This window comes from Mus caroli, unplaced genomic scaffold, assembly GCF_978045245.1.
Source record: "Mus caroli unplaced genomic scaffold, Mus_caroli_1 scaffold_18, whole genome shotgun sequence".
Classification (NCBI taxonomy): domain Eukaryota; kingdom Metazoa; phylum Chordata; class Mammalia; order Rodentia; family Muridae; genus Mus; species Mus caroli.
In genome coordinates, this window is record NW_028227273.1 from 61,707,221 (window position 1) to 61,729,591 (window position 22,371).

The window sequence follows — 22,371 nt, forward strand, 5'->3', positions numbered from 1 at the left end:
CCATTACAGATGGTTGTGAGCCACCATGTGGTTGCTGAGAATTGAACTCAGGACCTCTGGAAGAGCAGTCGGTGCTCTTAACCGCTGAGCCATCTCTCCAGTCCCCATTTGTTTGGTTTTTGTTGCTATTGTTGATGATGTTGTTTTGTCTAAGACAAGGTCTCACTATGTAGTCCTGGGTGGCCTGGAACTTGCTATGTAGATCAGATTGACCTCAAACTCACAGAGATTCACCTTCCTTTGCTTGGATGAAAATTGCCTAGCTAATTGGTTTGCTTATTAATTGTGTTATTTATTCTTTCGGTGTATAATATTTTAAGTTCTTTATATATTCAGATTATTGATTCTCTGTTAGATGAATAGCTGGCAAATTTTCCCCACTCTGTGACAAGGAAACTATAGAAGTATTCGGCTTTTCTATGCCCCTCCATCTTGTTGAATAATGACATAGACACTTTTATATTTATTAAACGCTTCAGGCACTATGGCTGGGCAGACACTCAGCTATTTTAACCTGACTATGCTGGCCCTGGGCCACTTCCCAGCCACGTGGCCTGTTACCTGCCATTCTAGGCTTGCTCTGCCACCTTTATTTGTATCTCACCTGAGACCCTCTTTTTCTGCCAGGCACAGAAATGCCACCTTTTGCCCTCCTGCCCAGCTATAGGCTATTCAGCTCTTTATTTAACCAATCAGGAAGCGATGGAGAACATTGTTTTACAGAATACCAAGTTAGACCAAAGTCTGGACTGTAACCAGATCTCCGGGAACAGAAATCAGCATCTGAATGCACAGTGCACAAAAACATCCCCCAACGGGACTTCATCACCAACTGGGGATAAGAGCTCATGCTTTGCCCACACTGACCAAGCACACGAGCTTGCTTCTTAGTGTGCTGTACCCGGAGTCTGTCTAGATGCTTTGTTAAGGAAACAGACTCTCCTGCTACCTGCTAGACAGTGGGATAAACTTGCATGTGGTGATCTGTGGGGGCAGCTGCCTGGTAGTGGCCTGCTTGGCTTGGGTATGTCATGAGCAAGGATCACAGCAAGGGTTCTTATATCCACAGGCCTCACAGCTGTAGACACTCTAAGACACACACATTTGTTTGATGTACCCTTGGTTCTTCATCAGCATTGACATCTATGGTTGGGTAATTCTTGGTCTGTGTGTTGGATGAAGGTCTGGGCTGTGCACTCCGGCCTGTGGAGCAGCATCCCACCAGGAGCATCCCACCTTTACAGCGTTACTGAGTAGGGTGGGCCTTTGTTTCAACAACAAAAGGATTTAGAAATGGTCTCAGAAGGAAGCTCAAACACAGTTAGACTAGAGTTTGATAGCAAAGCAACAGATCAAGCAAGCTGTCAGTCTCCCTGGAATAGAGAGATGGAGAAGATGCATCCGTGTCTTTTGAGCTGTGGCTGGAAAGCCGCAGCCTGGTGGGAGCTGGGGGAGAGGTGAGCTTCCAAGGACAAGTGCGGGCTCATGTCCAGGCTTTAGCCAGGATCTGAAAGAAAAGGAATTGAGAAGAAAGAAAAGGGGTGCAGTGGCCAATGCATTTGCTATGCAAGGGTGAAGACCTGAGTTCGAATCTTCAGAAACCTATGTAAATGCTAAGTGGGTGTGATGGCCACCTATAATTCCAGACACACACACACACACACACACACACACACAAAACGATGTACACACAGAAAAAGAAAAATATATTCAGAAAAGCTGGCAGGGTGCATAGTGGTGGCTCCAATGTGCTGCCTGCCTGATGGATGTCCTGCAAGTAGCTGCTTTGAGGGAGAGGCTCCTAGGAAGGGAAAATACAATGTCATTAAGGGGATAATTAGTCCTTTCCTGTCCTTAGCATGTCTTCAGATGACTCAGATTTTTTGGCGGGACAAAGGCAGACTCCTGGACAGATAATTGACAGGCTCTATTGGGATACCTTTAAAAATAGTCTATTTATGTTTTCTTTATGTGTAGGGTGTTTTGCCTGCATGTATGTCTGTGTACCCCAGGCATGCAGTACCCACACAGGCCAGAAGAGGAGAGGGCATCAGATCCTCTGGAACTGGAGTTACAGACCGTTGTGAACTGTTATGTGGATGCTGGGAACTGAACCTGGGTCTTCTGGAAGATCAGCCAGTACTCTTAACCACTGAACTATCTCCCAGCTCCCCGAATTAACTCTTAAAAGGAGACAGTCATAAGTAGCATGTTGGGTTCCACCAAGGATTGGAACTAGAACTCAGATTCTATTTAAGAAGCAGCTTTGCATTAAGTGGGCCTCAACAAACTCAGACACTCCCAGCTTTTTATGGCAAGTTGATGTCTCTCCTAAGTAGTCTTAGTCCTGTAAGAGCTACTGTAACAGGCCATTGACCTGGGGGGGAGGGGTGCACGGGGGAGGAGGGGGGAGGGCGGTCATTCATGGTTGATGAATGGTAGCTAACTTTTAAAAGGCAGCAATAGAGAGGCCAAAGGTAGAGAGAAAAGGGCTTGATCTGATTTAAGGTGAGACTTGGGGCATCTTGTGTGGATGCCAAAATGCTTACAGGGGAAGATGGGATGTGGCCTCTTATAAGGTAGGACTCCTGTAGTCCACAAGGGAAGCTGGGAAGTGTAGTCCTTCAGCAGGAAACTCGGTCCCAATTCTGAGAGGATATAAAAAGACGCAGGGCAGGATGTTATAGCTTTTTCTTTTCTTTCCCCAGAGGAGAGTCTTTATTGGAGGGGTTAGCTCTGGGTCCAGTAAAGGGCTACTCTCTGGCCATGTTGTATGCTAGAGTCTTGATTAGCTGTGATGGATCAGGCCATTGTCACTCCACATTCCTGAGGAGAGCTGGAAAATATTTATTAGAAGGCCACAAGCAGATGATTTGGTTATAGAGTAGAACTGAGAGATTTTCTGGGAAGGTTGAGGGAGGGGGAGGAGCAAGAGCCTAGGCAGAAAAGACAAGAGTGGGACAAAGTGGGCAGAGGCAGGTCCCAGGGTGACAGTGACTGGTCCCATGGCCAGGACTGCTAGAAAAATGAGCTAGCAGAAGCAGCAGGGGGCTACGAAGCAGCAGAGGACAGGAAGAGGGGTCAAAAAAGGGTTAATGTGAAGAACTGAATCTGGCCTGTGGTGGAAGAGATGACAGTCCCTTTTCTATTCAGCATCTATCGTTTCATAGATGTGTCAGGAACAAATGGAGCTGTTGTGGGGCGAGAGCCACTGAGTTCAGTAAGCAAAACATGTAAAGACACGGTAAAAATGTAGGTGTTAGGATAAAGAAGGGAGAAAGCGTGAGGCAGGGGAGGAGACAGAGTGGGAGGAAGCCAGGAGGAACTTTTGTCTGGTCCCTGTGCCTTTAGGCCCCATTTCAAACCAGACAGCATTTGTTGGTGTGGAAGCAGCGCTGATCAAGGAGGGCAGCAGTCAGAGCTAGTCCTTTTGAACTGTGGAGTACCGGATCTGTCAAGGAGTTGACCTGCTCCTAGAGGGTGTTACGCTGATCTGAGCTGGTGACACAGAGTTCACTGATGCAGCGAAGGCTCCAGTCCAGCTGTGACACAGAGAAGTTCACTGAAGGTGTCAGTCCAGCTGTTTCAGTCCAGAGTGGCAAGAAGAGGGGTGGCTTGGCTCATTCATGGCCCATTATCCCCTCTTAGATGTCATCCAAACTGCTCTTAGGGGCCTGGGGTGTTGATCTCTCTGTAACTTCTTTAAGGCTGATAGAAATGGGACGAGGGGAGCAGCCGTCAGAGTGTCTCAGAAGACGGTCCATCCAAGGGGTCATGATAGAACTTAAGAGTTGGTAAAGATCCAGAACATAAGTCCCAGGGTGATAATACACAGCTGAATGGAGACAAAGTCATAGAAGGAAAACTTGGACAACCAGTTGAATACAACTGGACAACTGACTGCACCAGAAGGATACGGTAGCTGGAAGTAGCTCTGTGTGCATTAGAATTCTGCCAGCTAAGAATGACTGTGGCTCAGTGCTGGTCACTAGAGCTTTCTCTGAGGATTGGAAGGAATATTTGTTGGCCCAGTCTGTTTTGGCTGCTACTGGCCTCTTGTGGCTGATGGCCACTTGAAAACTGGCTTGGACCAATGAAGAGCTGTTTTCTTTAGTTCATCCAATGTTTACAATATTGGGCCAGGGATATAGCTCAGTTGGTGAAGTAATCCTGCTAGGTCCATTCTCTACTACCACATAAAATCAGGCAGGTTACTCTTAGGCAGGCCCGGGATCCCAGTGCTCAGGACCCATCTGCAGTCAGGAGAATCAGAAGTTTGTCTGCAGGTGCACAGTGAGTTACAGGCCAGCCTAGGATACTTGAGTCCTTGTCTTTTTGTTTTGTTTTGTTTTGTTTTGTTTTTAACTATTTAAAAAATATTTATTTTATGTATATGAGTATACCATAGCTGTCCTCAAACACACCAGAAGAGGGCATTACAGATGTTTGTGAGCCACCATGTGGTTCCTGGGAATTGAACTCAGGACCTCTGGCAGAGGATAACCTTTTAACCGCTGAGCCATTTCTCCAGCCCCTGAGACCTTGTCTTAACAACAACAACAACAGTTAAAATTTGCACATGGTGTTCTTGCAGAGGACCTGACAGGGGTTCTTACCACCTAAGTTGGGCTACCCACAACCATCTGTAACTCTAGTTCGAGGGAATCTGATGCCCTCTTCTGGACGCTGCAGATACCTGCACCCATATGCACCTCCCCTGTGCAAACACACATATACACATAATTAAAAACTATAAAAATAAATAAATCTTAAAAGGAAAAGCCCAACCTGAACAGGCAATCTAGAATATAAAGACTGAAATCATATCGACAACTGCCTAAAGCTTGGGATGGGAGGAGACTGATCAATGATGCGTAATTAAAGTGATGGAAATGTTGTAAAAACTGATTAATTGTAAATTATGACTCAACAAAAATATAGTCTAGTATATATACAAGAAAAGATATTAAGCCGGGCGGTGGTGGCGCACGCCTTTAATCCCAGCACTTGGGAGGCAGAGGCAGGCGGATTTCTGAGTTCGAGGCCAGCCTGGTCTACAAAGTGAGTTCCAGGACAGCCAGGGCTATACAGAGAAACCCTGTCTCGAAAAACCAAAAAAAAAAAAAAAAAAAAGAAAAGATATTAAAAACAAAAATTGAGACATAGTCTTAGCGTCAACTGTCAACTTGACATAGCCTAGAGTCTCTCAGAAGTGTGTCTCAGATCAGCGTGATTGTCTTGATTGTTAACTGTGGGCAGCAGTGTTCTGGGGCATGTGATCCTGAGCTATACAGGAAGGTTAGCTAAGGATGAACCTGCAAGTGAGCTGGCAGCACCGTCCTGCATGGTTTCTGCTGTGCTTTGACTGGGAAGTGAGTTCCTTAGTTGGAGCTAATGCTGTCAAACCTGCCTTCAGGTTACTGCCTTACTTCATTCACTCATTGATGGATTGTGATCTAAGAGTGTAAGCCAAATAGGTCCCAAGTGCTGTGTGTGCCACCACCACAGGGGTGCTAGGGATTAAACCCACAGCTCCATGCACGCTAGGCAAGCACACTACTGACTTATCGACAAGCCCAGCACATGTTCTAAATATTCTATATTTTAAAAAGCTTTATTATATAAAAAAAAACATGCAAGAAAATGAAAATACCACATATCATGCTGGAGACATGGCTCAGTAGTTAAGAGCACTGACTGCTCTTAGAGAGGACCTGAGTTCAGGTCCCAGCATATACAGAGTGGTTTATAACTTCCTGTAGCTCCAGATCCAGAAAGACATGATGTCCCCTCTGGCCTCCTTGGGCACTACAGTCACATGCACGTACCCACACACGTACATATAAATAATAAAAGAAAATTTTTTAAGGACTGGAGAGATGGCTTAGCAGTTAAGAATACTGTCTGCTCTTCCAGAGGTCCTGAGTTCAATCCCTAGGAACCACGTGGTGGTTCACAACCATCTATAATGGGATCTGATGCCCTCTTCTGGCACGCAGGTGTACATGCAGATAGAGCACTCATACATAAAATAAATATTTTAAAAAATCATATATCCAAATTAACCAGACCCAAAGTCTATATAACTTTTTTTTAATTTATTTTTTATTAGGCATTTTCCTCATTTACATTTTCAATGCTATCCCAAAAGTCACCCATACCCTCCCCCCCAATCCCCTACCCACCCACTCCCCCTTTTTGGCCCTGGGGTTCCCCTGTACTGGGGCATATAAAGTTTGCAAGTCCAATGGGCCTCTCTTTGCAGTGATGGCCGACTAGGCCATCTTTTGATACATATGCAGCTAGAGTCAAGAGCTCTGGGGTACTGGTTAGTTCATATTGTTGTTCCACCTATAGGGTTGCAGTTCCCTTTAGCTCCTTGGGTAATTTCTCTAGCTCCTCCATTGGGGGCCGTGTGATCCATCCAATAGCTGACTGTGATCATCCACTTCTGTGTTTGCTAGGCCCCAAAGTCTATATAACTTAATGAATTTATTTACAGTTAGAATTGGCCTTCTGGAGAACCTATGAAACTTAACATTAAATTTTATACTTTTAGTACTGAACAAATTTTAGATTCTCTCTTTTTTTTTTTTTTTTTTTTTTTTTTTTTTTTGGTTTTTTTGAGACAGGGTTTCTCTGTGTAGTCCTGGCTGTCCTGGAACACACTTTGTAGACCAGGCTGGCCTCGAACTCAGAAATCCGCCTGCCTCTGCCTCCCGAGTGCTGGGATTAAAGGCATGTGCCACCACGCCCGGCTATTTTAGGTTCTTAGGTTCTTATCCACTACCAACCCCAAAAGACCGTGGCAGAATCAGAACTAGAAGAACACCTAAGTTTTGTCATCATTCACAAGTGTCTAGTGCCTGCACTCAGTCCTTCCTCCTCCCATACATTAGCCTTTCTTGTTCTCTTCTCTGTGTTATGCTGTACCCACGTGAACATTTGTGGCTTTAGCTTGCGTTTCCCGAGTGGGAAGTGAACCTGACTAACTTTTCACCTGATCATTGGTCATAAGTAGATCTTCTTTGAGGAAATAATTATCTGGAACTTATTTTGGTGGTGCTGGAGATCAAACACAGGCTCTTCTGGATGCTACTCAGAGTTCCAGTGCTCAGCTGCACACCTAAGCACTGAGATTATCATTTTCTCACTGTTATTAGACTTCACATAGATGTTAGAATTGTATATGTGAGCTGGGCAGTGGTGGCGCATGCCTTTAATCCCAGCACTCGGGAGGCAGAGGCAGGCGGATTTCTGAGTTCAAGGCCAGCCTGGTCTGCAGAGTGAGTTCCAGGACAGCCAGGACTGCACAGAGAAACCCTGTCTCAAAAAACCAATTAAAAAAAAAAAAAAAAAAAGAATTGTATATGTGTGTGTGTGTGTGTGTGTATACACATACACAGATCCCATTACAGATGGTTGTGAGCCACCATGTGATTGCTAGGATTTGAACTCAGGACCTCTGGAAGAGCAGTCAGTGCTCTTAACTGCTGAGCCATCTCTCTAGTCCTTGCCAGGTCATTTTCTATACACTTCTGCCTGTTCTGTAATGGAGAACCTGACATGTGCCTGACGCTGATGTTTATCTCCTTACAGGGAAATCTGCCTTACACTGGGCTGCAGCTGTGAACAACGTGGAGGCTACCTTGGCTCTGCTGAAAAATGGAGCCAACAAGGACATGCAGGACAGCAAGGTGAGCCATTGGGGGCCTATAGTGCTACAGCCCCTGAATGTGACAAAGCAGAGTCAGGGAGGGATAAGCCTTTTAGGGGCATCCATCTTGCTTGCAGTCAGCTCTCAGGAGTGGGATTCTGGCCTGAAGGCTGTGAGAGCAAACTGTTGGAAGTCACTGTGTGACATCGAACGCAGTTGTCCCCATTGTGACAGGGGAAGCAGCAGCATCTACTCTAGCTGAGCTTGAGCAAGCCTACTTTTCTTCCTTCCTTCTTTCTTTCTTTTTGAGACTAACTTCCTACCTCAGGTTGGCCTTGAACTCACAATTCTCATATTTCTACGACCTAAATGCTGGTATATGCTCTCATGCCTGGCTTTTTCTTTTTCAATGATATATTTTATTTTATTATTATTATTATTATTATTATTATTATTTTTTTTGGTTTTTCGAGACAGGGTTTCTCTTTATAGCTCTGGCTGTCCTGGAGCTCACTTTGTAGACCAGGCTGGCCTCGAACTCAGAAATCCGCCAGCCTCTGCCTCCCGAGTGCTGGGATTTAAGGTGTGCGCCACCACACCCGGCTATATTTTATTTTTAAATAGTGTGTGCGTGTAGGTATGTGGACATGAGTTGCAGGTACCCTTGAAGCAAGAAGAGGGTGTTGAATCCCCCTAGAGCTGAATCTATAGGCAGTTGTGAGCTGCCCGTGTGGATACCAGGGATGGCACTGAAGTCACCAGGCTGAGTGACAAGTGTGGTTTCCCACTGTGCCGCCTTGCCAGTCCTTACATTGTTTCCTTCTCTTTTGGAGAGCATGTCTTACTGGTTAATTTAGCAAAAGCTGACCTCAAACTCTTGGTGAGTCTTCTGCCTTAGCCTCTCAAGTGCTGGGGTCATAGGCTCAGGTTCTCTCTTTGTCTGTCTCCATCTCTGTCTTTCCCTCCCTCTTTTCCTTTATTTATTTATTTATTTTTAAGACAAGGACTCACTTTGTAGACCAGGCTAGCCTAGAACTCAGGCTTTTTGCCTTTGTGTCCTGGATGGTAGGATTGAAGGTGTGCATGACCACCAGAACACCAACAACTCGCTTTTTAATCTTTTTTTTTTTTTTTTTTTTGTGGTTTTTCGAGACAGGGTTTCTCTGTATAGCCCTGGCTGTCCTGGAGCTCACTCTGTAGACCAGGTTGGCCTCCAACTCAGAAATCCGCCTGCCTCTACCTCCCGAGTGCCCAGCTTGCTTTTTAATCTTTTATAACTCTTTTTTAAAGTTTTATAACATCACCATGCAGTTTATTTTGATGACTGGAAGTTTTGATGCCCCTTTAAATTTTGTGCCTAAGGTAAGTCCTGGCCAGATGTGCCTGCTACAGGGACATGCTACAGGGAGAGCTTGTTTCTTCAACAGAGCTGGAATCCAAACTCAGGTCCATCTATTTCCAGGGTATCAACTCTTAGTTCTCAGGCTGCCCTAGAGATTAGAAAGCTAGGTGTTGGTCAGAGTGACTGACCTCCGTGGGTTCTGCTCCTCCCCCGCCTCAGGAGGAGACGCCGCTGTTCTTGGCCGCTCGGGAGGGCAGCTATGAGGCTGCCAAGCTGCTGCTGGATCATCTCGCCAACCGGGAGATCACAGATCACTTGGACAGGCTGCCCCGGGACGTGGCCCAGGAGCGGCTGCACCAGGACATTGTGCGGTTGCTGGACCAGCCCAGTGGACCTCGCAGTCCCTCTGGTCCCCATGGCTTAGGGCCATTGCTCTGCCCACCCGGGGCCTTCCTTCCTGGCCTCAAAGCAGTGCAGTCTGGGACCAAGAAGAGCAGGAGGCCACCTGGCAAGACCGGGCTGGGGCCACAGGGAACTCGTGGTCGGGGCAAGAAGCTGACACTAGCCTGTCCAGGACCTCTGGCAGACAGCTCTGTCACATTGTCACCGGTAGACTCGCTGGACTCACCACGGCCTTTCAGTGGGCCCCCTGCTTCCCCTGGAGGCTTCCCCTTGGAGGGCCCCTATGCCACCACGGCCACCGCGGTGTCCTTGGCACAGCTAGGCGCAAGTCGGGCGGGTCCTCTGGGGCGCCAGCCTCCTGGGGGCTGTGTGCTCAGCTTTGGTCTGCTCAATCCTGTAGCTGTTCCCCTCGACTGGGCCAGGCTGCCACCACCTGCCCCTCCAGGGCCCTCATTCCTACTGCCCCTGGCTCCGGGACCCCAGTTGCTCAACCCAGGAACCCCAGTTTCTCCCCAAGAGCGGCCTCCACCCTACCTGGCTGCTCCAGGACATGGAGAGGAATATCCTGCAGTAGGAACCCGCAGTAGCCCCACCAAGGCCCGCTTCCTGCGGGTTCCCAGCGAGCATCCTTATTTGACCCCGTCTCCTGAGTCCCCAGAGCACTGGGCCAGCCCGTCCCCTCCATCCCTCTCAGACTGGTCTGACTCAACACCTAGCCCAGCAACTGCTACCAGTGCCACAGCCTCTGGAGCCCTGCCTGCTCAGCCACACCCCATATCTGTTCCCTCCCTCCCTCAGTCCCAGACTCAGCTGGGACCCCAACCAGAAGTTACCCCCAAGAGGCAGGTGATGGCCTAAGTTCTTGGATTTGAGGGGTGCTGAAGTGACACTCCTCTATGACTTCTTTCTTCCTCCTTTTTAATCTTACTCTCATCCCTTTACCTCTGTTCCAGCCTTCCTGCACCTCTCTGTCTTGTAGTGTGACCAAGTTGGTCACCAGCCCAGACCCCCAGTCTTCCTTTATTTATAATGGGTAGGGGCTGACCTTTCACCACCTTGGCCCCCTAAGGGGTCTGGGACCTCCTTTTGATCCCTCTCCCTGCCTCAACTTCCTTTCTTCCTCCCCCCCCCCCTTTTTGCTTCTCATTTTCTCACACTCTGACAAGAGTGAGTTACTTTTTTTTTCTTTTTTACATTTTGTATAGAGACAAATTCATTTAAACAAACTTATTATTATTATTATTTTTTACAAAATATATATATGGAGTTGCTCCCTTCCCCCCGCTGCAAATTCCTCCAGCGCCCCCGTGGGGCTGAGTCTGTGGGCCCATTTGGCCAATCCGGACTCTGTGTACTGAGTACACAGATATGACTAGGGCTCCACGTACTGAGTATGTGGCCCTCGTATGTACCAAGTAGCCAGCCTTGGGCACACCCTCCCCTGGGGTCAGGGGACATTTGGGAGCCTCCTTCCCCTCCCCATCCCCCTTCCTCACTTCACTGCATTCCAGATAAGACTTGTAGACTCACTGGGAAAGGGGTCTTGTCTGATCAAAGCCTCTACTCCAGGCTCACCTCCCAGAGCCTGGCTCACCTTTTAGGGCCTGGGCTTGGGGGTGGGGGGGCATGTCAGGGGAGATGTATTTTGTATGCATTCCACTTGTAATTGTAAATACAGGGCAGAAAGTGGGAGTGGCTCTCCCTCTTACTGTTGTTCCCTTGGCTCAGCCTGCCTAATAAAAATGTTTTTAGGCTGTTTTTGTAATATGGCACCTGGTCACAGTCCGTTGTAGCTGAATTCCCAGGTCCTACACTGTACAACCCTCACCTTCCCAGTTCCCTTACCACCTAATAAAGGAATAGTTAATACCCAAGTGTCTGGTTTCTGTGCAAGGTCCAAAGTGGGGGTTTCTGGGTCTCTGCCTCCACAGGGCTAACTTGAACTCCCATCTTGGGGCAGAGCCATGTGCTTTGCCAGTCCACCCTTGACTCCTTTTTTGGTCAGGTATCTAGCTTCATTTCTGTTGCTTTAAGCAAATACCTAATAGAAAAGAAACTTCGGGGACAGAGGGACTTTTTCCTAACTAAAAATTCCAGGTTACAGTCCAACATTGTGAAGAAGAGGCAGGAACTTAAAATAGTTCACCACATCACACCACAGTCAAGAGCAGAGAAAGAAGTGAGTGGGTGCTTGCTTGACCACATCACACCACAGTCAAGAGCAGAGAAAGAAGTGAGTGGGTGCTTGCTTGACCACATCACACCACAGTCAAGAGCAGAGAGAAAGAAGTGAGTGGGTGCTTGCTTGACCACATCACACCACAGTCAAGAGCAGAGAAAGAAGTGAGTGGGTGCTTGCTTCACCACATCACACCACAGTCAAGAGCAGAGAAAGAAGTGAGTGGATGCTTGCTTCACCACATCACACCACAGTCAAGAGCAGAGAAAGAAGTGAGTGGATGCTTGCTTGACCACATCACACCACAGTCAAGAGCAGAGAGAAAGAAGTGAGTGGATGCTTGCTTGACCACATCACACCACAGTCAAGAGCAGAGAGAAAGAAGTGAGTGGGTGCTTGCTTGACCACATCACACCACAGTCAAGAGCAGAGAGAAAGAAGTGAGTGGATGCTTGCTTGACCACATCACACCACAGTCAAGAGCAGAGAAAGAAGTGAGTGGATGCTTGCTTCACCACATCACACCACAGTCAAGAGCAGAGAAAGAAGTGAGTGGATGCTTGCTTGACCACATCACACCACAGTCAAGAGCAGAGAGAAAGAAGTGAGTGGATGCTTGCTTGACCACATCACACCACAGTCAAGAGCAGAGAGAAAGAAGTGAGTGGGTGCTTGCTTGACCACATCACACCACAGTCAAGAGCAGAGAATGAAGTGAGTGGGTGCTTGCTTGACCACATCACACCACAGTCAAGAGCAGAGAAAGAAGTGAGTGGGTGCTTGCTTGACCACATCACACCACAGTCAAGAGCAGAGAAAGAAGTGAGTGGATGCTTGCTTGACCACATCACACCACAGTCAAGAGCAGAGAAAGAAGTGAGTGGGTGCTTGCTTCACCACATCACACCACAGTCAAGAGCAGAGAAAGAAGTGAGTGGGTGCTTGCTTGACCACATCACACCACAGTCAAGAGCAGAGAATGAAGTGAGTGGGTGCTTGCTTGACCACATCACACCACAGTCAAGAGCAGAGAAAGAAGTGAGTGGATGCTTGCTTCACCACATCACACCACAGTCAAGAGCAGAGAAAGAAGTGAGTGGATGCTTGCTTGACCACATCACACCACAGTCAAGAGCAGAGAGAAAGAAGTGAGTGGATGCTTGCTTGACCACATCACACCACAGTCAAGAGCAGAGAATGAAGTGAGTGGGTGCTTGCTTGACCACATCACACCACAGTCAAGAGCAGAGAAAGAAGTGAGTGGGTGCTTGCTTGACCACATCACACCACAGTCAAGAGCAGAGAGAAAGAAGTGAGTGGATGCTTGCTTGACCACATCACACCACAGTCAAGAGCAGAGAAAGAAGTGAGTGGGTGCTTGCTTGACCACATCACACCACAGTCAAGAGCAGAGAAAGAAGTGAGTGGATGCTTGCTTGACCACATCACACCACAGTCAAGAGCAGAGAGAAAGAAGTGAGTGGGTGCTTGCTTCACCACATCACACCACAGTCAAGAGCAGAGAAAGAAGTGAGTGGGTGCTTGCTTGACCACATCACACCACAGTCAAGAGCAGAGAAAGAAGTGAGTGGATGCTTGCTTCACCACATCACACCACAGTCAAGAGCAGAGAAAGAAGTGAGTGGATGCTTGCTTGACCACATCACACCACAGTCAAGAGCAGAGAGAAAGAAGTGAGTGGATGCTTGCTTGACCACATCACACCACAGTCAAGAGCAGAGAATGAAGTGAGTGGGTGCTTGCTTGACCACATCACACCACAGTCAAGAGCAGAGAAAGAAGTGAGTGGGTGCTTGCTTGACCACATCACACCACAGTCAAGAGCAGAGAGAAAGAAGTGAGTGGATGCTTGCTTGACCACATCACACCACAGTCAAGAGCAGAGAAAGAAGTGAGTGGGTGCTTGCTTGACCACATCACACCACAGTCAAGAGCAGAGAAAGAAGTGAGTGGATGCTTGCTTGACCACATCACACCACAGTCAAGAGCAGAGAGAAAGAAGTGAGTGGGTGCTTGCTTCACCACATCACACCACAGTCAAGAGCAGAGAAAGAAGTGAGTGGGTGCTTGCTTGACCACATCACACCACAGTCAAGAGCAGAGAAAGAAGTGAGTGGATGCTTGCTTCACCACATCACACCACAGTCAAGAGCAGAGAGAAAGAAGTGAGTGGATGCTTGCTTCACCACATCACACCACAGTCAAGAGCAGAGAAAGAAGTGAGTAGATGCTTGCTTCACCACATCACACCACAGTCAAGAGCAGAGAAAGAAGTGAGTGGATGCTTGCTTCACCACATCACACCACAGTCAAGAGCAGAGAAAGAAGTGAGTGGATGCTTGCTTCACCACATCACACCACAGTCAAGAGCAGAGAGAAAGAAGTGAGTGGATGCTTGCTTGACCACATCACACCACAGTCAAGAGCAGAGAAAGAAATGAGTGGATGCTTGCTTCACCACATCACACCACAGTCAAGAGCAGAGAGAAAGAAGTGAGTGGATGCTTGCTTGACCACATCACACCACAGTCAAGAGCAGAGAAAGAAGTGAGTGGATGCTTGCTTCACCACATCACACCACAGTCAAGAGCAGAGAGAAAGAAGTGAGTGGATGCTTGCTTGACCACATCACACCACAGTCAAGAGCAGAGAAAGAAGTGAGTGGATGCTTGCTTCACCACATCACACCACAGTCAAGAGCAGAGAGAAAGAAGTGAGTGGATGCTTGCTTGACCACATCACACCACAGTCAAGAGCAGAGAGAAAGAAGTGAGTGGGTGCTTGCTTGACCACATCACACCACAGTCAAGAGCAGAGAAAGAAGTGAGTGGGTGCTTGCTTCACCACATCACACCACAGTCAAGAGCAGAGAAAGAAGTGAGTGGATGCTTGCTTGACCACATCACACCACAGTCAAGAGCAGAGAAAGAAGTGAGTGGATGCTTGCTTCACCACATCACACCACAGTCAAGAGCAGAGGGAAAGAAGTGAGTGGATGCTTGCTTGACCACATCACACCACAGTCAAGAGCAGAGGGAAAGAAGTGAGTGGATGCTTGCTTGACCACATCACACCACAGTCAAGAGCAGAGGGAAAGAAGTGAGTGGATGCTTGCTTCACCACATCACACCACAGTCAAGAGCAGAGGGAAAGAAGTGAGTGGATGCTTGCTTGACCACATCACACCACAGTCAAGAGCAGAGAGAAAGAAGTGAGTGGGTGCTTGCTTGACCACATCACACCACAGTCAAGAGCAGAGAATGAAGTGAGTGGGTGCTTGCTTGACCACATCACACCACAGTCAAGAGCAGAGAAAGAAGTGAGTGGGTGCTTGCTTGACCACATCACACCACAGTCAAGAGCAGAGAGAAAGAAGTGAGTGGATGCTTGCTTGACCACATCACACCACAGTCAAGAGCAGAGAAAGAAGTGAGTGGGTGCTTGCTTGACCACATCACACCACAGTCAAGAGCAGAGAAAGAAGTGAGTGGATGCTTGCTTGACCACATCACACCACAGTCAAGAGCAGAGAGAAAGAAGTGAGTGGGTGCTTGCTTCACCACATCACACCACAGTCAAGAGCAGAGAAAGAAGTGAGTGGGTGCTTGCTTGACCACATCACACCACAGTCAAGAGCAGAGAATGAAGTGAGTGGGTGCTTGCTTGACCACATCACACCACAGTCAAGAGCAGAGAAAGAAGTGAGTGGATGCTTGCTTCACCACATCACACCACAGTCAAGAGCAGAGAAAGAAGTGAGTGGATGCTTGCTTGACCACATCACACCACAGTCAAGAGCAGAGAGAAAGAAGTGAGTGGATGCTTGCTTGACCACATCACACCACAGTCAAGAGCAGAGAATGAAGTGAGTGGGTGCTTGCTTGACCACATCACACCACAGTCAAGACAGAGAAAGAAGTGAGTGGGTGCTTGCTTGACCACATCACACCACAGTCAAGAGCAGAGAGAAAGAAGTGAGTGGATGCTTGCTTGACCACATCACACCACAGTCAAGAGCAGAGAAAGAAGTGAGTGGGTGCTTGCTTGACCACATCACACCACAGTCAAGAGCAGAGAAAAGTGAGTGGATGCTTGCTTGACCACATCACACCACAGTCAAGAGCAGAGAGAAAGAAGTGAGTGGGTGCTTGCTTCACCACATCACACCACAGTCAAGAGCAGAGAAAGAAGTGAGTGGGTGCTTGCTTGACCACATCACACCACAGTCAAGAGCAGAGAAAGAAGTGAGTGGATGCTTGCTTCACCACATCACACCACAGTCAAGAGCAGAGAAAGAAGTGAGTGGATGCTTGCTTGACCACATCACACCACAGTCAAGAGCAGAGAGAAAGAAGTGAGTGGATGCTTGCTTGACCACATCACACCACAGTCAAGAGCAGAGAATGAAGTGAGTGGGTGCTTGCTTGACCACATCACACCACAGTCAAGAGCAGAGAAAGAAGTGAGTGGGTGCTTGCTTGACCACATCACACCACAGTCAAGAGCAGAGAGAAAGAAGTGAGTGGATGCTTGCTTGACCACATCACACCACAGTCAAGAGCAGAGAAAGAAGTGAGTGGGTGCTTGCTTGACCACATCACACCACAGTCAAGAGCAGAGAAAGAAGTGAGTGGATGCTTGCTTGACCACATCACACCACAGTCAAGAGCAGAGAGAAAAAGTGAGTGGGTGCTTGCTTCACCACATCACACCACAGTCAAGAGCAGAGAAAGAAGTGAGTGGGTGCTTGCTTGACCACATCACACCACAGTCAAGAGCAGAGAAAGAAGTGAGTGGATGCTTGCTTCACCACATCACACCACAGTCAAGAGCAGAGAGAAAGAAGTGAGTGGATGCTTGCTTCACCACATCACACCACAGTCAAGAGCAGAGAAAGAAGTGAGTAGATGCTTGCTTCACCACATCACACCACAGTCAAGAGCAGAGAAAGAAGTGAGTGGATGCTTGCTTCACCACATCACACCACAGTCAAGAGCAGAGAAAGAAGTGAGTGGATGCTTGCTTCACCACATCACACCACAGTCAAGAGCAGAGAGAAAGAAGTGAGTGGATGCTTGCTTGACCACATCACACCACAGTCAAGAGCAGAGAAAGAAGTGAGTGGATGCTTGCTTCACCACATCACACCACAGTCAAGAGCAGAGAGAAAGAAGTGAGTGGATGCTTGCTTGACCACATCACACCACAGTCAAGAGCAGAGAAAGAAGTGAGTGGATGCTTGCTTCACCACATCACACCACAGTCAAGAGCAGAGAGAAAGAAGTGAGTGGATGCTTGCTTGACCACATCACACCACAGTCAAGAGCAGAGAAAGAAGTGAGTGGATGCTTGCTTCACCACATCACACCACAGTCAAGAGCAGAGAGAAAGAAGTGAGTGGATGCTTGCTTGACCACATCACACCACAGTCAAGAGCAGAGAGAAAGAAGTGAGTGGGTGCTTGCTTGACCACATCACACCACAGTCAAGAGCAGAGAAAGAAGTGAGTGGGTGCTTGCTTCACCACATCACACCACAGTCAAGAGCAGAGAAAGAAGTGAGTGGATGCTTGCTTCACCACATCACACCACAGTCAAGAGCAGAGAGAAAGAAGTGAGTGGATGCTTGCTTCACCACATCACACCACAGTCAAGAGCAGAGAAAGAAGTGAGTGGATGCTTGCTTGACCACATCACACCACAGTCAAGAGCAGAGAGAAAGAAGTGAGTGGATGCTTGCTTGACCACATCACACCACAGTCAAGAGCAGAGAATGAAGTGAGTGGGTGCTTGCTTGACCACATCACACCACAGTCAAGAGCAGAGAAAGAAGTGAGTGGGTGCTTGCTTGACCACATCACACCACAGTCAAGAGCAGAGAGAAAGAAGTGAGTGGATGCTTGCTTGACCACATCACACCACAGTCAAGAGCAGAGAAAGAAGTGAGTGGGTGCTTGCTTGACCACATCACACCACAGTCAAGAGCAGAGAAAGAAGTGAGTGGATGCTTGCTTGACCACATCACACCACAGTCAAGAGCAGAGAGAAAAAGTGAGTGGGTGCTTGCTTCACCACATCACACCACAGTCAAGAGCAGAGAAAGAAGTGAGTGGGTGCTTGCTTGACCACATCACACCACAGTCAAGAGCAGAGAAAGAAGTGAGTGGATGCTTGCTTCACCACATCACACCACAGTCAAGAGCAGAGAGAAAGAAGTGAGTGGATGCTTGCTTCACCACATCACACCACAGTCAAGAGCAGAGAAAGAAGTGAGTAGATGCTTGCTTCACCACATCACACCACAGTCAAGAGCAGAGAAAGAAGTGAGTGGATGCTTGCTTCACCACATCACACCACAGTCAAGAGCAGAGAAAGAAGTGAGTGGATGCTTGCTTCACCACATCACACCACAGTCAAGAGCAGAGAGAAAGAAGTGAGTGGATGCTTGCTTGACCACATCACACCACAGTCAAGAGCAGAGAAAGAAGTGAGTGGATGCTTGCTTCACCACATCACACCACAGTCAAGAGCAGAGAGAAAGAAGTGAGTGGATGCTTGCTTGACCACATCACACCACAGTCAAGAGCAGAGAAAGAAGTGAGTGGATGCTTGCTTCACCACATCACACCACAGTCAAGAGCAGAGAGAAAGAAGTGAGTGGATGCTTGCTTGACCACATCACACCACAGTCAAGAGCAGAGAAAGAAGTGAGTGGATGCTTGCTTCACCACATCACACCACAGTCAAGAGCAGAGAGAAAGAAGTGAGTGGATGCTTGCTTGACCACATCACACCACAGTCAAGAGCAGAGAGAAAGAAGTGAGTGGGTGCTTGCTTGACCACATCACACCACAGTCAAGAGCAGAGAAAGAAGTGAGTGGGTGCTTGCTTCACCACATCACACCACAGTCAAGAGCAGAGAAAGAAGTGAGTGGATGCTTGCTTCACCACATCACACCACAGTCAAGAGCAGAGAGAAAGAAGTGAGTGGATGCTTGCTTCACCACATCACACCACAGTCAAGAGCAGAGGGAAAGAAGTGAGTGGATGCTTGCTTGACCACATCACACCACAGTCAAGAGCAGAGGGAAAGAAGTGAGTGGATGCTTGCTTGACCACATCACACCACAGTCAAGAGCAGAGGGAAAGAAGTGAGTGGATGCTTGCTTCACCACATCACACCACAGTCAAGAGCAGAGAGAAAGAAGTGAGTGGATGCTTGCTTCACCACATCACACCACAGTCAAGAGCAGAGGGAAAGAAGTGAGTGGATGCTTGCTTGACCACATCACACCACAGTCAAGAGCAGAGAGAAAGAAGTGAGTGGATGCTTGCTTGACCACATCACACCACAGTCAAGAGCAGAGAGAAAGAAGTGAGTGGGTGCTTGCTTGACCACATCACACCACAGTCAAGAGCAGAGAGAAAGAAGTGAGTGGATGCTTGCTTGACCACATCACACCACAGTCAAGAGCAGAGAAAGAAGTGAGTGGATGCTTGCTTCACCACATCACACCACAGTCAAGAGCAGAGAAAGAAGTGAGTGGATGCTTGCTTGACCACATCACACCACAGTCAAGAGCAGAGAGAAAGAAGTGAGTGGATGCTTGCTTGACCACATCACACCACAGTCAAGAGCAGAGAGAAAGAAGTGAGTGGGTGCTTGCTTGACCACATCACACCACAGTCAAGAGCAGAGAATGAAGTGAGTGGGTGCTTGCTTGACCACATCACACCACAGTCAAGAGCAGAGAAAGAAGTGAGTGGGTGCTTGCTTGACCACATCACACCACAGTCAAGAGCAGAGAGAAAGAAGTGAGTGGATGCTTGCTTGACCACATCACACCACAGTCAAGAGCAGAGAAAGAAGTGAGTGGGTGCTTGCTTGACCACATCACACCACAGTCAAGAGCAGAGAAAGAAGTGAGTGGATGCTTGCTTGACCACATCACACCACAGTCAAGAGCAGAGAGAAAGAAGTGAGTGGGTGCTTGCTTCACCACATCACACCACAGTCAAGAGCAGAGAAAGAAGTGAGTGGGTGCTTGCTTGACCACATCACACCACAGTCAAGAGCAGAGAATGAAGTGAGTGGGTGCTTGCTTGACCACATCACACCAAAGTCAAGAGCAGAGAAAGAAGTGAGTGGATGCTTGCTTCACCACATCACACCACAGTCAAGAGCAGAGAAAGAAGTGAGTGGATGCTTGCTTGACCACATCACACCACAGTCAAGAGCAGAGAGAAAGAAGTGAGTGGATGCTTGCTTGACCACATCACACCACAGTCAAGAGCAGAGAATGAAGTGAGTGGGTGCTTGCTTGACCACATCACACCACAGTCAAGAGCAGAGAAAGAAGTGAGTGGGTGCTTGCTTGACCACATCACACCACAGTCAAGAGCAGAGAGAAAGAAGTGAGTGGATGCTTGCTTGACCACATCACACCACAGTCAAGAGCAGAGAAAGAAGTGAGTGGGTGCTTGCTTGACCACATCACACCACAGTCAAGAGCAGAGAAAGAAGTGAGTGGATGCTTGCTTGACCACATCACACCACAGTCAAGAGCAGAGAGAAAGAAGTGAGTGGGTGCTTGCTTCACCACATCACACCACAGTCAAGAGCAGAGAAAGAAGTGAGTGGGTGCTTGCTTGACCACATCACACCACAGTCAAGAGCAGAGAAAGAAGTGAGTGGATGCTTGCTTCACCACATCACACCACAGTCAAGAGCAGAGAAAGAAGTGAGTGGATGCTTGCTTGACCACATCACACCACAGTCAAGAGCAGAGAGAAAGAAGTGAGTGGATGCTTGCTTGACCACATCACACCACAGTCAAGAGCAGAGAATGAAGTGAGTGGGTGCTTGCTTGACCACATCACACCACAGTCAAGAGCAGAGAAAGAAGTGAGTGGGTGCTTGCTTGACCACATCACACCACAGTCAAGAGCAGAGAGAAAGAAGTGAGTGGATGCTTGCTTGACCACATCACACCACAGTCAAGAGCAGAGAAAGAAGTGAGTGGGTGCTTGCTTGACCACATCACACCACAGTCAAGAGCAGAGAAAGAAGTGAGTGGATGCTTGCTTGACCACATCACACCACAGTCAAGAGCAGAGAGAAAGAAGTGAGTGGGTGCTTGCTTCACCACATCACACCACAGTCAAGAGCAGAGAAAGAAGTGAGTGGGTGCTTGCTTGACCACATCACACCACAGTCAAGAGCAGAGAAAGAAGTGAGTGGATGCTTGCTTCACCACATCACACCACAGTCAAGAGCAGAGAGAAAGAAGTGAGTGGATGCTTGCTTCACCACATCACACCACAGTCAAGAGCAGAGAAAGAAGTGAGTAGATGCTTGCTTCACCACATCACACCACAGTCAAGAGCAGAGAAAGAAGTGAGTGGATGCTTGCTTCACCACATCACACCACAGTCAAGAGCAGAGAAAGAAGTGAGTGGATGCTTGCTTCACCACATCACACCACAGTCAAGAGCAGAGAGAAAGAAGTGAGTGGATGCTTGCTTGACCACATCACACCACAGTCAAGAGCAGAGAAAGAAATGAGTGGATGCTTGCTTCACCACATCACACCACAGTCAAGAGCAGAGAGAAAGAAGTGAGTGGATGCTTGCTTGACCACATCACACCACAGTCAAGAGCAGAGAAAGAAGTGAGTGGATGCTTGCTTCACCACATCACACCACAGTCAAGAGCAGAGAGAAAGAAGTGAGTGGATGCTTGCTTGACCACATCACACCACAGTCAAGAGCAGAGAAAGAAGTGAGTGGATGCTTGCTTCACCACATCACACCACAGTCAAGAGCAGAGAGAAAGAAGTGAGTGGATGCTTGCTTGACCACATCACACCACAGTCAAGAGCAGAGAGAAAGAAGTGAGTGGGTGCTTGCTTGACCACATCACACCACAGTCAAGAGCAGAGAAAGAAGTGAGTGGGTGCTTGCTTCACCACATCACACCACAGTCAAGAGCAGAGAAAGAAGTGAGTGGATGCTTGCTTGACCACATCACACCACAGTCAAGAGCAGAGAAAGAAGTGAGTGGATGCTTGCTTCACCACATCACACCACAGTCAAGAGCAGAGGGAAAGAAGTGAGTGGATGCTTGCTTGACCACATCACACCACAGTCAAGAGCAGAGGGAAAGAAGTGAGTGGATGCTTGCTTGACCACATCACACCACAGTCAAGAGCAGAGGGAAAGAAGTGAGTGGATGCTTGCTTCACCACATCACACCACAGTCAAGAGCAGAGGGAAAGAAGTGAGTGGATGCTTGCTTGACCACATCACACCACAGTCAAGAGCAGAGAGAACGAAGTGAGTGGGTGCTTGCTTGACCACATCACACCACAGTCAAGAGCAGAGAATGAAGTGAGTGGGTGCTTGCTTGACCACATCACACCACAGTCAAGAGCAGAGAAAGAAGTGAGTGGGTGCTTGCTTGACCACATCACACCACAGTCAAGAGCAGAGAGAAAGAAGTGAGTGGATGCTTGCTTGACCACATCACACCACAGTCAAGAGCAGAGAAAGAAGTGAGTGGGTGCTTGCTTGACCACATCACACCACAGTCAAGAGCAGAGAAAGAAGTGAGTGGATGCTTGCTTGACCACATCACACCACAGTCAAGAGCAGAGAGAAAGAAGTGAGTGGGTGCTTGCTTCACCACATCACACCACAGTCAAGAGCAGAGAAAGAAGTGAGTGGGTGCTTGCTTGACCACATCACACCACAGTCAAGAGCAGAGAATGAA

General features: G+C 48.1%; 1 protein-coding gene across 1 annotated transcript in view; it reads left to right on the plus strand.

Annotated features, from left to right (window-relative positions):
• The window catches only part of Notch3 (notch receptor 3), a 47,818-nt gene extending 36,482 nt beyond the window's left edge, over positions 1-11,336 (plus strand). Inside the window, exons 32-33 of the mRNA XM_021186339.3 lie at positions 7,600-7,697; positions 9,219-11,336. Coding sequence (XP_021041998.1) covers positions 7,600-7,697; positions 9,219-10,259 — 1,139 coding nt within the window. The 3' untranslated portion in view covers positions 10,260-11,336. The remainder of the gene's footprint in view (positions 1-7,599; positions 7,698-9,218) is intronic.
• Positions 11,337-22,371: the final 11,035 nt, after the last annotated feature.